At 39.4% G+C, this 18,121-nt stretch overlaps 1 protein-coding gene across 1 annotated transcript in view; it reads left to right on the plus strand.

Moving 5' to 3' along the window:
* Positions 1-18,121, plus strand: part of USH2A (usherin) — a 717,806-nt gene that overhangs the window by 680,586 nt on the left and 19,099 nt on the right. The window contains exon 64 of the mRNA XM_027612135.2: positions 15,863-16,069. Coding sequence (XP_027467936.2) covers positions 15,863-16,069 — 207 coding nt within the window. The remainder of the gene's footprint in view (positions 1-15,862; positions 16,070-18,121) is intronic.

The raw sequence follows: 18,121 nt of genomic DNA on the forward strand, positions 1-18,121 counted from the left end.
TGGGAAAACCAAGGCAGCACTTCCTAGTGTACATTCACCCATCACTTGACAGATGGAGCTCTGGGCGTGGTAGAGCTCTGGGAGAAAAGAGTATTGAGTGGATGCGTTCCAATGAACAGAAGGGACAGGAACTAGGTGGAGAAAGGGATTCTTACTGAAAGAAAGGGCAATCCCTCCCTCTGGAGACCTTGGAGGGTGAGGTACTGCCAAGTGTCACTTAGCTCACAACAGTTCACAGAACCAGCTTGGTCACTGTCATGTTTGAAGGTGGCAAAAGCCTTGTTAAATTATAGGCACCTTCTAAGTTTTCAGTAATACCTCACTATTGAACACCTTAAACATACTGGCTCCTTGTGTTTCTAGTAACAAGGCATTACCCAAAAAAGCATGTTCAAAGTGCAGATTCCAAGGGTTGAGGATGGGGATTCCCAGCAATCTGTATTTTTAATAAGCTGTTTTGATGGTCCACAACCCTTTCTTTTTCCCCCCGCATTGTTGCTATGCTACGTAAGCCAGATTTTCAAGTGGTGATTTCCCTAATTCAGTGGCTCTCAGCCCTGGCTGCACATGAGAATCACCTGGGGAACTTTAACCACGCTCCCCATGCCCTGGTCCCATCCCCCTGTAGTTCTGATTCTGGGATAGGTCCAGGAATCAGTGCGTTTCAAAAGGTCCCCAGGTGATTCTAATGTGCAGCCAGGGCTGAGAATCACAGTCCTAAACCATCATAAACCGATTGCCTAAATAAGTGAAGTTAGCTCCCCACAAGTGCCTAATTTCCATGATGATAATTGATGACCAACCTATTTACCTTGGTCTCTCCATGACTTCCCTAAACAAGAGTCCTATTGTTTTGGCATGAAGCTGGAAGGGGTGGGGGGGAGCAGAATATATTATCTGCAAAGTTTCTGTCTCAGTTAATCAAATAATGTCTTTTACTCTTCCTCATGGATTTTGTTTGTTTTCTGTTGGCGTTTTATTTTGTTTTGTTTCTCACTTGGGAGACCTGGCCTTTGGTAGTAAGAGTTATAACATTCACCACCACTAAAAATGGGATTTTTCTAATTTGATTCATTTCGACACAGCTTCCAGAGATTCTGAAGGATCAGCTTTAATAAGAACAGTAAGATATGAAATAGAAATTGTAGAAATTTGGAAGTGCCTTTATATATTTCATAAGATGGATGGGGTGTCTCTGCAGAACCACATGATGCAGAGTCTCATTAGAGAACAAGCATTCTCAGTGAATTTCAAAAACAACTTAGTTTACCAAAACCTAATTCTCAAAAACGCTGTCAATGAGTGATTCATACATAAGTGAGATGCATCTTCACTAAACGAAATTCTTCGGTGCACAGACCTTTTCCTTACATGGAGATTACAGGCTTCCTGTTCGACAGAATATTTACAAAATCCAATGTGATACTTTTCACAGACAGTACTCATTCCTATCTTCAACACTTGCACATTCAGGCTGTACTCATCTATATAGTATAAACCTCCAAATTCTTTGTGGGGAAGTTATTCATTGTTCAGCAAGCAAATTAAGACAACGGTCTCTGCACAGGCTTTGGAGAGGGGCCTCGGTGTGAGTCTACTCCATGAGCAGCTTCAGTTTTTACCTGCAGGGAGAGAACTGGGGCTGATGAGCTGCTCCCAGTAATTGTGCATTCATATTCATACTCTCGCTTAAGGCAATGACTCACCATGGATTTGCTAGGGCCTGCCATGGCTCCCCCTTTCACCGAATCACACTGTCAGTGACTTAATTAGTTTTCCTGAAAAATTCCCCCACTTTGACAGGTTTTTGCAATAAGCACCCACGCTCACACGATCTCTGAAGGCCGGAAGGCTTCCAGTGCCTTGTCACTGGGTGACTGAGAAGTGACAGGTCAGCCTCAGAGGAAACCCTACGACTCATTACATATGGGACTGATCTTAGGGCTGGTGCTGTGGGAAGCCACACAGGATGGCAGCCCACTGCTTTCTAACACACCGACCCTGGCTCCAAACAGTTCTGTCTGAAAATGTATGCCAAAGAGGATGGCAGGAAGGGCTGAGAAGGAGACGGACAAGGGGATGGACCCTCACTGTTCCTGCCAAAAACATCTGTGTGAAGACAGCAGGAGGAGCTGCTGGGACCTCCTCTGTGCAACCCCCACACTGCGGGTGACGAGCCGGAAGGGAGAAGGAGAAAGGACAGCAGCTTCGAGTCCTTCTCTCACTATATCTGCATCCTTGAGCAAATTAACCTCTCCCAGTGGATTCCCCCCGTGTTTAGATGGAGGCTCCCCTGAGTTCTAAATTCTAGGAGCCTCCATGGGGGTGATCTACAACCATACACTTTAAAAAATTCTAATCAAACTTTAGCTTCTCTTGATGGGGCTTGCTTTGAGATTGAATGAGTTGATACGTAAATATGCTTAGGCCAACACCTCACACATAGGCACTGCTCACCCAGTGCAATTATGATAGCTATTATTATTCTTACCCTCCCACCTCAGAGTGGAAAGAGGACTTCTCTCTCTCAGTATTCATAAGTCAACCAAGAGCCGGACTCTCACGAACAGCCTAACACCTTATAGTCCTGTAACCAAGAGAATGAAGGACTTTGATCAAATAGGCCTGGTCACAGGACCCCCGTCCTACAGCCAAGGCTTTATGAATCCGTGGGAAACACGTTCAGCCAGAAACAAGCGCTGCCCCAGCACATGACACACACCACCATGCTACTGTGAAAGAGTCCCAATTCCTAGGCTCTTTCTCCTTAGATACTCGCAGCCAGCAGATGAAACTGAGTGAAAAATCATACAGGTTGTCCAAGGCACTTAATTTCTCATAGCCTCACTTTCAAAAAAAAAAAAAAAATGGGCGTGTTAAAAGAACTGAGAGATCTTGCATGTCTAGCTGGATGCTTGCTACAAGCAGGCGCACCTCCCCCCTCTACCCTCGGCCCCTACTATATTAAAAAAAGGAGGTACTTTCTTCCAAGACAGAAAAGAGCCAGGTTAAGAAAATTCTTACGTCTCTATCGTGAGTCACTAATAAAATGCTAGACTGTAAAACTCTCTAACCAAGAGCACAATTGGTTCTGAAGGTGTGATGCCCCTTCAATCAGGGGGGCCAGTCTTCTTTGTCCTTGCCATTTCTCTTCTCGGGACAAAACTACCTTGCCCACATACCCATGACTAGGATTCCTTCCAACTCTGAGTCTACACTTCTGTGACTAGCTACTCGATTCAGATGGCTTGTTTTCTGTTGCTATCACCTTTATCTCATCCCATTCCTAAGCATTTTCTATGCCACTTTTAGAGAAAATGTATTGAGCATGTTTTCTGTTTGGTTTTGGACTTGCATTTAATTAGGTATTAATCTCACTAACGTATTTCTGACCAGCATGGAAGCTTTTGTTTGGTTAGTCTCTCCCACAAGAACTAAGCTGCTCCCACCCCCAGCTCCCACAGCTCAAGGTATTAAATGATTTATTGATGTTGTCTGTCTCAAACAGTGCATTTGTTCTAAAACTTTAGAGCCAAAGTGCTACAGCTTAGACCAAAGGCCATCACGACACTTCCATGAATAGAAATCAGAATTCTGCCACCGGATCAGGAACCGTGTCTTTTTTTGTTTTTGTTTTTGTTTTCTTGTTCCAATAGGAGATCATTTCTACCTATGTGTGTGTGAGCACACCCAGGAGCATGCTCTAGTTCACATGTGTGCCCCTCTCTTCATTCTTTTTCTCTCTCATGGCATCCCTTAGGATGCATTGTTAAGCTGCAATTGTTGGCACTCTTTGCCTTTGATACAAGTCATTCCTCTGAAGATGCCTTGGTTCTCACCCTCACGCTGATGCAACCCAAATTTATATTTCACCGAAGCCAATATTGATCCTCCTATCTTTGTGTTGGAAGCTTGTTTGCTGGACATAAAATATTAAATGTAACCAAATTTTCTCCAACTGAAGGTAGATAATATGTAATTCCAACCTGCCCTCGTGGCTCTTCACCAACAGCTCCTGTTTCAGTGAGTTAACCATGGAAATCAAGGTTCCCCCAAATTACCTGATCTGGTCCTAGCAAAATATCCAGGAAAGGATGAGACATATTTTACTTATTTCCCTTTATCCTAGTACTTAAATACATAAAACTTATTATTAAACGCCCACCATGTTCGAAGTGTATGCCTCGTTACTAGGATTGGGGCAGGAAACTAAAAACTCTATTCCGCAGGGGCTTAAAGTTTAGTTGATAAGACAAGCACACCCATTAATAATATATCCATAAACATATAAGGATGGTAGTATAGGCTATGAAGAAAGATATTTGAAAGATCCAAGTGATGGTGCAGCAGAAAAACAGAGAGGAACAGAGGATGCCTTATCTTCAAGGACAGCATGATTTCTGCACCAGACTCTCATGACCCCTCTCATTCCACTCTCTGGCCAGATGGGCTTGAGCCGCACAGGTGGTACTTGACTGAAATCATTCCATGCAGACATGAGAAGGCACTATTCCTCTATTTCTTCAGTCTCACAAAATTATTTCCAATCTCTCCATGCTTATGATCCAATGCCAATCTCAGCCCACCCATTGTTATTGGGGCCTGTGTAAGGTTTGGAAATGTTCTCCCCGGTGTCAGGATCTCAGCAGGAAACAGATGGCATACTCAAAGGGGCATTTGAAGAGAATTAAATGAAAAGGCTATTTATGGAGGTATGGGCAGCATTAAGAGAATCAACAAGGGAGGTTAAAGTACCCAGGGACCAGCAATAGCCAGAAGCTATTACCTTCTAGGCCTAAAGGGGAAGAATCTGCTCCTGGAACCCAGGAAATGCTACAGCCAGTGAGGAGGGGCTGTCCCCATAGAGAAAGAATGCAGTCTTGCCAAACTGGGGTGCCAAAGAGAGGGATTAGGAGACATTAAAAAACTGATCTCTCCTTCCTTTGATCAAATCCAACTGGAAAGAAGCCAGAGGGAGGAGAAGATCCCTAGGCAGTCTGCAGAGTCACTTCCCAGTACACAGAGCAGGGCAGAGAATGGATCTGGAGGCAAAGGGAGCACACCTAGCATATCCCCCATACCTCAGATTGGTGCTGCTTTTCACTCAATATGTGACGAAGAATCCTTTCCAGGCTAGAAGATCACCTGGCAATCACTCCATGATTACTGATAAAACACTAAGTAAATCTGAAGGCTTAAGGAGGATTGCACGTAAGTACTTAGACTGATGTTATATTTCCATTAAATTCTAAATAAATATCTTGGTCTACATGAAACAATCAAATCTGCAGGTGGAAACAAAAAACGTTAAGGCGCTTAAGTAAATCACATGCATTCAACTGAAATCTTAAAGAAGTTGGTTGAGACTCTCTCTTGTGAATTGATTTATCTATCTGCTGGTAGATATGATCATTACTAAGATGCCTAAAAACATCTTGGAAACTGTGCAGTTCTCTCCTTGATGCCAATGGCATGTTTGTAATGGGAACTGGAAATAAAACTCTTTTCTCTGAAGAATCCAGTGAATTGCTCCAGCGTTTCCTTTCATTTAGACTTTGGGATGCATTTAAGAAAGTTTCATTAACAATAAAGCAAAGTAGACAATGCCATCCAATATACAAATGTTGATGTAGGAACAACATTTCTCAAAAGTCAGGCATACATTTGCTCTAACCCTCAAAATTTGAGAGCAGAGAAGTACCTGGAGAAAGATACACAGAGATGTGGCCTAAACTTGAAATGCTGTGAAGGGTCTTCAAATCTATGGTTGCTGCATCACAGCTACATGGAACCCAGAAGTGAGTACAGAATTGCTACTTAGTCCCACTTTCTCTTTCAAGCTGTCAAGTCACTCTCTCCTAACTTTTCACACGAAAAATATAATAATCATTATTATTTTTTCATGCTCGCTATGTGCTATGTTAAGAGCTTCACATGTATTAACTCATAACAACCATTTGAGATAAGGGCTATTACTAATAGTAACATTTAGAAATCTGATGCCCTGCATGATTGTTAACATGCCCCAGGATGTTAAGTTGGTAAGTGGAAGAAATTGACTTTGAACCTGAGATTCAGGTTCCAAAGCTGTGTCCTTAAACTCACCCCATGGTTGCTCCAAATTGCATTTACATACAGCTCTGGGGCTTTCAAAATCTCGATAAGATACTTATAAACGTATTTATCCACCAACCCATTCTTTGGAAACTTATAGAAACGTTCTTGCACACAAATCTCAGTATAGCCCTGTGCGATAGGTATTATTATTTCCCTCTATATAATCAGAAGCCTGAATGACTGTGCAAGTTACCTAAGAAGTGGCAGAATCAGAACTCAGACCCAAGTCCAGTAATTGTTCTGCTGAACCACAGCTTCCTCAAGTCACCCCCATCAGGGGCATGAATCCTAACCCTGCAAAGATAAACTGATTCAGAATGTAATCTGGGCTCCAGGATTCACTGGTTCTGTAGTCTTAGCAAGTGATTTAAACCCTCTAAGCCTTCGTTTCCTTACCCATAAAATTAGGGTAAAAAGACCTACCTTAGGGGGCGCCTGGGTGGCTCAGTTGGTTAAGCGACTGCCTTCGGCTCAGGTCATGATCCTGGAGTCCCGGGATCGAGTCCCGCATCGGGCTCCCTGCTCGGCAGGGAGTCTGCTTCTCCCTCTGACCCTCCCCCCATCTCATGTGCTTTCTCTCTCATTCTCTCTCTCTCTCAAATAAATAAATAAAATCTTAAAAAAAAAAAAAGACCTACCTTAGTAGGGTGGCTGTAAACTTTAAATAAGTTAATTTAAAGGCCAGGGCATTGTCACTCACATATAAAATTAAAACTTAATAGATAAATTCATAAAAAGTAATCAATACCCAGTTATTTCTGTAGAATGTACATCAGATAAAGTCAGTTCCCTGCTGGGAACCCTCCCTTGGCTTCCCATAAAATGCAAACTCCTCTGTGGTTCAAGGGGGACTTTCATTTGTCCACCTCTGTCCTCATCTCATTGTTCTCTGGCCCTTACTCACTAAGCCTGGCTGCACTAGCCTTCTTGAGAATCCAGCCTCAGGGACTTTGCATTTGCTCTTCTTTTGCCCAGAATGTTTTCCCCCTAGGTCTTCACATTGTGGCCTTTTCTTGCATTAGCATTCCAGCTTGATTACCATCTCCTGAGAGCACCTCCTGAACAGTTCAAACATCCTGTGCTCTATTGCTATATCTTATACAGTTTATACTGTAAGTTGTGTCCTTCCTAATGTATATGACATATTCATTTTGTGTTTGTTTATTTACGTTTTTTGTTTATTTATTTATTGTGATCCTAGCTTATTCTAGCATCTTATTGTGGAGAATATATACGTGTCCAATGTTATATCAGTGGGGTATGGTTATTATTTTAGTTAACATAATGGAATTTCACTACCTTTACATGTTTGGAGCAGTATGGAAAGTATGTGAATACTGTTTGCTTCTTTGTGACATGCAAAATAGTGTTAAAACATGGTAAGTGCCAGCAGGAATGGACGCCATGATGTTTGTGGTAATTCCCACCATCTCACTTTGAGGCTGCTCTCCGGAGAAATAACCAGTCCCTGTAGGGCTCTATGACAGTCCCAGAGCGCGATGTCAAACACTTGGAAGATGTGCCCAGGTTTCCATCAATGACCTTATGTAGAAAAAGTCCAAAGAGTTTGGGCTTTTACACCACGTACCTGTATTGGAAAGCCAGCCCTCCCACTTCCAAGCTGCAGAAATTTCTCTGTGCCTCTTTCCTGAGGCAAACCAGTGACAATATAATACCAACCTGATAGGATTGTTGGGAGGATGAGATAAATTAGTACATATAATACACTTATAAAAGTGCAAGGGCTCAGGGAGCCCATTAACTACTTTTATGTATCCTCCATAAGAGCTGGATGGAACCGGGTTCCTATTTTCTCACAGGGAGAACAGATAGAGGCAATAAAAAGTGGTATGTGATAAATTCCAAATTCTCATTATTATCACTAAAATCAAACTGAAGCTAATTTTAGGATTTCCCACTAACATTGAAGCCAGTTTTCCCTCCCTCATATTCATATATATTGAGTGACTCCAAAAAGCAAGGCAGTGTACTAAGCATGAGTGACAGAAGACACCCATTTCTAGCAAGGAAAATGTCTTATAGTTTCTTCAGTAGCTTCACATCTCTGAATTTCAAAAGTACCAGTAGAAAGGAAGACAATGTCTTGTTGTACCCTTCTTCCCCTGGGTCCCAGAATTCAATTAAAATCGTGTTCCATCTTGTCTGATCCAAAGTGTTTCAGATGAAAGGAACCTGGAATGCAGGGACTATATCTGTAGAAGTAGAACTATAATATACCTATAAAGTATCATGCAAACAGAGATGCTGAAAAAGTCCATTTGATGATGAAAGAAAATCAGATAGATAGAGTTAAATAGGCAGCCACACAGAGCTTTTCAGCAAGCTAGTCCTTTATGACTATAGCCTGCAGGACTTCTCATGAAATAAAATAATCTTGTAATCATGTAATTTCAGGTTTATTGCTTTCTCTTTTCAGCCATGAGTCTCTCTAACCATAATTCTGGCAAAGCCCATTTTGGCATATTGCTATTCAAACATATTCAAAACCCACGACAGGCTACCCTTTAAAAAGGCATTAGTGTAAGTGCCATGGGAAAATATACTCCAAGGTTGTAGATGAATTGATATGATTTCCTTGATTGTATCTTTTTATTTATGAGGCATAATTTATGAGTACTGGAGAACAAACTGCAATGAGTGATGACTAACTACAGCCAAAGTCATAAATCAGGAGCAGTGAAAGAAGTGGTGATTTTGATCGAATCTATTGAATTAGCTGTTCGCTTTAGCCAATGCAGGTATTGGAAAGACCTTTTTAATATCTATTTGTCACCCTCATGGGAATGTGATAACAATCTCATTGCATGCCCCTAGGAAACAAATAATTTAATTGTTTGTCTGTTAACATGCAACCTATTTACTTCTTAATTGCTGGCATTTGAACATTCATATTGGGTTTTTGTTTATTTCTGATGTGAATTGTCACAAAAATATATTCACGTTCTCTAGTTTTAGAAAGAATGAAGTGGCTTCCCTAGTGCTGTTCAATATGAGTATGTCATCAGTATTGTTGAAATGCTTTTGTGCTATCAAAAATTGCCATTATTCCACAAGGAAGCACGTTACAGAATATCACGGAAGTTGCAGAGATCTCAAAAATGCCTCCAAATCTTAATCTTTCGAGAGCAACAGGTATAATACAACTCTTATAATAAGCAGCCTGGAAAAAGAACAAAATCTCGAATTGCTCCAAGGGCAAGGACAGTCACTGTCGCTTACGTTAGGAGGCAACAGATTAGAGGTTTTCTGTGAAAGATCACTGGCTGAATTTCGTTATTCCTACATTCTGTTTTTGTATGGAAAATGAGAGGGAGAACAAAAACAAATAGACATCAGTTGGATGCTAACAGTGTAGACAACATCTCTAAGCTGTTCCCTGGACTTTAACAAGACTTGTAGCATGATGATCTCTCAGCCAAAAGAATCATAACATATTTTTACAACTAAGGAGATTTGTTTATGATATGAGAAAGGAAAAACACATCAGGAAATCCCTGGAGATTTACATTAAGAATTTCTCCTTGCATTCAGACTATACTTGGAAAATATCAGTCCTAAGGAATGTTATTTCAGAAAGCTATAAAGCACTAAAGCTTCGTGTAAGACAAAGCACTAAACTCTACAGTCAAGTGTAGAAGTTGGGCTAAAGAATAACTAGCACAATAATATAAGCACCCAATGGGCTACCACCCAGGAGAATTTTCAGATCTATCTCCCCTTCCCCTGTCCTCTTCAGAGTCATGGTTCCTTCTCTGTCTCTTTTACAACAATTATTACAAATACTTTGGTTCACACAGTCTTGCTTCCTTTCTGGAAGCAAATTAAAAGGAGAAATGTGTTGAGAAGAATTGGGAGCATTTAGAATAATATGCTGCAAGGGAAAAATGGATCCAACAAGTTTCAGAAATATCGGGATTTCAAGAAATTTACACCTGGAGTGAAAACTAGGTAGCAAATGATGGTTCTACAAAGCTAGTGAACTCTGGTTCTGTTTGGAACCATGACCACTGTAATAAACTCTATGATGATTATTGCAGTTGTAACATCTTCAAACAGATACATGCTTCATGCTTTTTTGAATGGCTGAAAGTAACGACAAAGGAAATGCAGAGTACAACTCTAAATTTCTATTCATATGACGTATGAATAGAAATTTAAAATGTATAGTGCCTAGATTCTGTACCAGGTTCTATAGGAGTAGCCTTCTGTGTTTCTCATATAATCTTGGAATCACTTGGAAATGTGTTGGAAAGACAGGTTTCAAGGTCCTTCCGCCACAAATTCTGATATAGGTACGCAAAATGATTTTGATGATCGTGGCCAAGGAACACTTTTTGACAAAGACTCCTCTGATGGAAGATTTCTCGGAGGCAGTTTTAAACAGAGAAGAGACGATTAAACCTGTTTCCACAGCAATAGGATTTTGGCAGCTTGGTGGCAGATGTTGACACAAGGTAATTTAAATTTTTTAAGGCAAAATACAGTCATTAGTCCCAGGGGGTGGGGTAATAAATAAAAGAACAATTTCATTTCTTTAATGGTTAATAACATAAAGATGGTAATGGTCACTGGTTAGAATTTTTTTAATTAAATTGAAAACAGAAATATAAACAGAAATTAATCTACTTTTTTTCTAGTCAATTATAGAATTTGTGGTTAAATGGTCTTAGTTGTTTTGTTTTTATCCAAATGGTTGATCTATGTTCTCTGTGACATCTTCTTACATTATAACTCTTGTCATGGTTACAACCAAAACCTTAGAGAAGAGAACACTCTAATTCGCCAGTCCCAACTCGTTCTTGTTTAGAACAGTTCTTCATTGGGAGGTTCCTTAACTCTTATAGTTATAATTGTGTGTGTGTGTGTGTGTGTGCAAGTGTTCACTAAACACAAATAATTGTTTTAGTGAAAACTTAAATCATCTTTTTTATTATAAAAGAGTAAATATTTTCAGCTGGATACTATAGGAAAAGGATATTGTGAATAAATAAAAAAAATGAAGAGTATCCTTAATTTTTGTCACTTTGACTTGAAATTCATAAGCTTTACTTGCTCCCACCCCACCAATACGTCCCTTCTTTTCTGTGAGCAACCCACACAGAAAGAGCCCACATTTTTGTATCCAATGATCATGACAGGAAATCTTGGGTCACAAACCAGATGGATTAGCTTGTCAGGTAAAATGTAGGTAAATAGGTGGTGATGGATGGATGGATGGATGGATGGATGGATGGATGGATTAGATAGATGACAGAAAGAATAGAGATAGATACAGTAGGCAACTCCATGTTCACAAGACATTTTAATTCTTGATTTTTATATTGGTTCATTAAAATTAAAAGATCAGGCCATATTGCTCAAAATTTCCCATGTAAGATCTCTGCTTCTTCTTTCTCCACCCTCTAAAGATGGACCCAAATCTTGGGCTCATTGTTTCTCAGTAGAAATCATAAGCACATCTGTTAGCATTTTCTCAAAGATTTATTTATTTTAGAGAGAGAGAGTGTGCGCTCAAGTGGGAGGGGCAGAGGGAGAGAGAATCCCAAGCAGACTCCATGCTGAGTGTGGAGCCTGACTCAGGGCTCAATCCCGCCACCCTGAGATCGGGACCTGAGCCAAAACCGAGTGGGACACTCAACCAACTGAGCCACCCAGGTGCCCCTCCGTTAGCATTTTTATTCTGAATCCTGAACTACTATACAGTTCCTTGTTTCTTGCTTCACTGGGCATAGGCAGAAAGCCACACAATTTTTGTGTAAAGGACTTTTTACCTCAACAGACAAAGAGGTATTGACAGCTTCCTTTTTATGTTTCTTCTGGCAGTTTGGTATAACAGAAACACTACCTTGTGGGACAAGTTTTGTGAAATCCATAATTCTTCATTATTTCAGTCAGCTTTCTCTTCATTGTAACTGCTTTGAGTAGCTCATGTAAATAGGCTGATCCTGCTTTGCATAAACACGTTGATTTATATGAATGTTATTTTGATCTCAAATTGATTGAATTCTAAAAAGAAAGACTAAGAAAAAGGGCAGTATATTTTGAAGGTCTCCTGTCAAAGACAAAAAACACTAAGTCCTACGTATATTCCCAGTTAGTGATGAAGAATTTCAAATTGCTGAGGTTTAGGAACAGAATATTTCTACAGAAATACAGAGAAACACTATAATACTGAGGCTCAAGTGTTTTAAAATGCCATGGATTAAATCACATTTTGGAAATGGGACTCTACCCAGTAAAAACTCATCTAAGACAGGAAGGTGTAAGGTTTAGTTTTTATCTAACAACACCAACATTAAAAAGCCTTAATAGTATTCATAATATTACATCTACATCAAAAATGAAAGCAAAATGAATGTTCATAATCTGGGGCCAGACCTGTACTAAGCACTTTCTATGAATTATACTTATTTAATTTTTTTTCAACATCCCCATACCTGTACCACTGCTATCTCCTATTGGTGCTCAGTAATTAATTGACAACTTGCTGAATTTTTATTTTATTACACCTACTTTTATTTTTCTCATTTTGTTTCCCATCCATTGTGGCCTCGGTTAAAATTCTATATGCGCTTTATTTAATTAAATAAGGAGGTCATTAGTCTGAGGCAGCTCCAGTGCTTTGAAGGCCTACATAAACAAACCAAAATCTAAGCTGGTTAATGCTTCAAGATTACAAAATCAAAACACTAAGAACAACCAATCTTCACACCACCAATAGGCTTTGAACTGTAGCCAATCAAATAATTTCCTTTCTTTGCTTCTGCACTTTCCTTATGGAAGTTTTTCCTCTGGCTCCTGTCGTCAAAGTGCTCCTAACCACTTCCTGTTTGGCACTGGCCCATTAGAATTGTTTTTTGCTCAAATAAACTCTTAAAATTTTTAATATGCCTCAGTTCATCTCTTAACACCTTAAATCACCAACCAGAGCCCTAATCTTGGCAACGAAATTGATATTAACATGTACACTTTATTTTGCATCCCTTCCCCAAGAATATTTTTTTTTTTCAAATTTTGTCACTCTCTGTGTAATAAAAAATGTTCTCCCCTACCTCCTGGAAAGATATTTGCATTAAAGGGTTGGTCTGGTCTGATCTGGATGTCCATCCACAGATGAATGAATAAAGAAGATGTGATATATATACATGTGTCATATATATATGTATATATATTCATCAAAAAGAATGAAATCTTACCATTTGGAATGATGTGGATGGACCTAGAGGGTATTATGCTAAGCAAAATAAGTCAGTCAGAGAAAGACAAATACCATATGATTTCATCCATATGTGGAATTTGAGAAACAATACAGATGAACATACGGGGAGGGAAGGGAAAATAAAATAAGATGAAAACAGAGAAGGAGACAAACTAGAAGAGACGCTTTTTTAAAAAAAAATATTTTATTTATTTATTTGAGAGAGTGAGAAAGAGCATGAGAGGGGAGAGGGTCAGAGGGAGAAGCAGACTGCCCACTGAGCAGGAAGCCCAATGTGGGACTCAATCCTGGGACTCTGGGATCATGACCTGAGCCGAAGGCAGTCATTTAGCCAACTGAGCCACCCAGGCACCACATAAGAGACTCTTAACTCTAGGGAACAAACTGAGGGTCGCCGGAGGGGAGGTGGTGGGGTAATGGGGTAACTGGGTGATGGGCATTAAGGAGGGCACAGGATGTAATGAGCTCTGGATTTTGTATGCAACAGATGAATCACTAAATTCTACTCCTAAAACTAATAATACACCATATGTTAATTAAATTAAAATAAAAAATTAAATAAAATTAGATTGCTTTTATAAGAAGTTTTTAAAAAGATCTTTGCAAACAAATAATAATTACTTAAGTGTAAAAAAAAGAGAGAGAGAGTTTGGTTTGGAGCTAAGAAGCCGAGGACTCTCTCATTAGCTCTGAAATCTGACCTCTTCACCAATAACCTCCAAGCCTACTATCCCTATGCCAAGACTGACCTTGGCCACTTTAGAGGGGACTAGAAGAGAAGCTGCAGTTGTAGTATGGCTTCCATGAAATGGTTCTCCTGTTACAAAGACAGTACATTGCTCCCTACTTCCCTGTGACCTATGAAAATAAATACCCCTCACTGGAGACAACCTGGACCCGTCTATCCATCCTCACAAGCTAACTTTACCTACTCCAGAACTGCAAGTATTTGTCTATGGACGAGTCCTTTAGAGTTCTTGATCCTGAGTGTCTTCCTTCTGCGTCCAGATGGCATACAGTATCAAAAGCGCAGTTTATTGGAAAGAGCAACAAGAGAGTTTATTGGAGAGCAGAATTCTCGTCTCAGCTCTTGTAACTTCTGTCACCAAGAGAGTAGCATTTTCAGAGCCTTGATTTTCTCACGGGTAAAGGGGGATAAACGCACATTCTCCAGCCACCCTCCAAAGTTGTGTTGTGAGGATTAAGTCAGATAAGGCCTGTTAAAGTGTTTTGTAAATTGTAGGGTTTACCCAAATGTGCATGATGTTTATGCACCTGGTGAGAAGAAAGTGTCAGAGCTATAAAAAGGGTAGGTTCTGCTCTGGAAGGAGGTTAGTTGTCTCTTAAAATTGGGGCTTCTGGCAATCCTATCAGCAAGGGGCTAGAGATTTGCATTTGACAGCAATCTGAGAGCAGTTCAACATCAGAAATTTTACTCTTCCAAATAAAACCACTAAAAAAGAAAAAAGGTGTAGAAACACTGATAAAAGTTGGGCCTAGGTACTAAAAATCTCTCCAATGTTTATTCTCTGGAAGATACTATTGATGCAAAAGTAGAAGAAACAAAAACAAAGCTAAGCTCTCACTGCGGAGTATTCTACGGTCTGTTTCTAAGCATCTCATATTTTGAATGTTCTGCATGCTTTTTTAACACTGCACACCTGGCATGTGTGTACTATAGAATCAAACAAGTTTTTCAGACTTTAAAAGCTCAGGACAAATATAAATATATATATATATATATATATATATATATATATATATATATATTAGAAGACATAGTAGCAGACACTAGATGAGAAAGAAAATTTCCTGAAGTTAGATTTGCACACCATGAAAGCTTACTAAGGAATACTCCTACTCCTAAACACGCAGACAGTCTTCTTGTATTGCCATTTAGATCTATCATTCTGATTGATCACTGTGTAGTTGGCTGTTATTGGGCCTAATTTAACCCTATACACCCACACATCCATCTACTATGTCTATTGTACCTGACATTCTACAAATTACTTACTCATGCAAATGACTGACCTAAGGCAACCTTTTAGGATATTCGTGTTTAATTATACAAATGGTTCTTGATAAATAAGATTATGCATCCTTCCATATGTTTATTCCCTCCTTGATGAAAGGAAAATTTAATTTTCATGCAGATTTGGTGGGGACGGTGTTTAAGAATTGCTGAGTTTTATGTAGTCTGCAGATCCATTCAGGTTGCAGAAGCTGACAAAACCACTCTACACCCCACTCAAGAGACGAGGAGTTTTTCATTAGGCTTTAACCAGCCTGCTGCATTCTGAAGTTAGGGCTCCTAATCGGCCCGCTTTATATTCACATGGCCAAAGGCAAAAAAGAGGAAGAACTTGCTCTCCTCTGTGATTACAAAATTGCAAGATCCAAGTTTATCTCATTCTGTTGTGTTTGGTTGCTTTGGGTTGCCAACTTTTCTTCCAGCCTGAAGTTACCTTGCTTTTGAGTGGTCTTATTGATTTCTCTTTGGAGGTCTGGGCAGTGAATTCAGCAGGAAAAGCCCCCAGTACCTGGACATGGTGTAGAACTGGGCCCGCTCCCCCAGAAGGTCTCGGGGCCCCCACATTCCATGCAGTCTCTTCCACCCAAGCAGTGGTCAACATCAGCGCCCCTGGGAAGCCCAACGGAATCGTCATTCTCTACAGGCTGTTCTCCAATGCCAGTGGGGCAGAGACAGTGGTGAGTAGCAGATTACTCTGAACAAAAATCCAGGACTGGTTTGTTCTGTAAAAATAGACTATGGTGCCCTGGCCTTTTCTTCTACTTGAGACTTCTTTCTTTCCTATCTGTTCTCAATTGCCCATGATGAACTTAGCACAAAGATCCATCAGAGAGAAATAGTGAGAGTTAGGAAACATACAGAAATTATGAAAGTATTCAGGGAGAGAAGTGCTAAAGGTATTAAAGGCTCCACAAACATAACAAACCTAGGACTTTAGGGACAATTGATTTAATTTAATTAGAAAATGCATGTCAATGACTGGCATACAGTAAGGGGTCAACACATGGCCATTGTTGGTGGTGTAAATGTTAATATGAGAAAGAAAAAATAGAGCAAAGACTATCCTCGGACCCCAATTCTGGCATGAGAAAGTGTCTGATAACACACTGAAAACTCAGTCTTTCAGTGACTTCGAGAAAGTTCCAGCACTTTGGGAGAGAGCAGAACAGCTTGGCCAGCACAACTCTTGCTCTGCTGTTTGTGTGTTGGCATGTTTGGGGACATGAGGGAAACACAATGGACAATTTAGAGACAGCATCTTTCACACCGTGTTTTAGCGAAGCCACTGGCTGAAGGGACCCTAATAATGAACTAGACCAGTTCCTACATTATTTATACAAAGAGCCTGAGAGTCAGCAGGATGAAGCCTCTTCTCTGTAGTTACAATGTGTAACACTCTCACATTTCTCATAAGTGTAGATTATAACACTTTGTTCACAAAAAGAACCTCATGGACAAGTTATACAGATCTTACTATGACATTATAAATTATTTAGACCAATTTAGGGAACAAATTGGGTAAGTGTGGAGAAATCCTCTGAGGTCAGAGTTCTAGGTATTGAAACACAATTTCAGAAGACAACTTGCAAGAAAAGTGGTATCATATTGAATGTTAAAGGAATATTAGCATATTTTCTACAGGGCTTCATATTCAATAAATATAGATGATGTAAATACAATCAACCCTTGATTATCCATGGTTACAAAATGATAATATTAGTAAACTAAAATAATTTCTATTTGGACTGCATTGTACGCATTTTTTTAAATAGCAGATAACTCTTCTTAATTATATGTTGCTTATGTGAATGTAAAAATTCATTTTCCAGTTTCTGAACTCTTTTGTTCCAGAGTTCCTAGTAAAACCACAATGAGATAAAAAATATCCTCCAAATAAACCAAAAAGTTTATAACGCAACAAAGACGATTGAAAAAAAGACTATATTTCATATATACCAACACCGCTGGGGAAGAGACGGACTTTCAAGCTCTTACATATCCATAAAATATAAAAAAATATAACATATACAAATATATAAGATATATATTTGAAGTTCTTAAATACTCACTTTAACATGGATTTGAGGGAATTTTTGGCTCAAAAAACACATGCTGATAACAATGGCAAAGTATGGACCTTCGTGAATATTGACTAGAAATATAATTGAAATACAGGTTTTGTTTTTTGAAAAGGCATTTTTCTGAGGGTCACAGAATTTGATCCATATTTTGTGTTTCTGTTGGTGGGAATGCAAACTGGTGCAGCCACTCTAGAAAACAGTATGGAGGTTCCTCAAAAAGTTAAAAATAGAACTACCCTATGATCCAGCAATTGCACTACTAGGTATTTATCCAAAGGATACCAAAATACTAATTCAAAGGGACACATGCATCCCAATATTTATAGCAGCATTATCTAGAATAGCTAAATTATGGAAATAGCTCGTGTCCATCGACTGATAAAGAAGACGTAGTGTATATATATATATATATATATATATATATATATATATATATACACATACACAATGGAGTTGATTCAGCCATAAAAAAGAACAAAATCCTGACATTGGCAATGACATGGATAGACCTAGAGAGTATTATGCTAAGTGGAATAAGTCAGTCAGAGAAAGACAAATACTGTATGATTTCACTCATATGTGGAATTTAAAGATTTTATTTATTTGTCAGACAGAGAGAGAGAAAGAGCACAAGCAGGGGGAGCGGCA

Source organism: Zalophus californianus, chromosome 10 (genome assembly GCF_009762305.2).
Source record: "Zalophus californianus isolate mZalCal1 chromosome 10, mZalCal1.pri.v2, whole genome shotgun sequence".
Lineage (NCBI taxonomy): Eukaryota > Metazoa > Chordata > Mammalia > Carnivora > Otariidae > Zalophus > Zalophus californianus.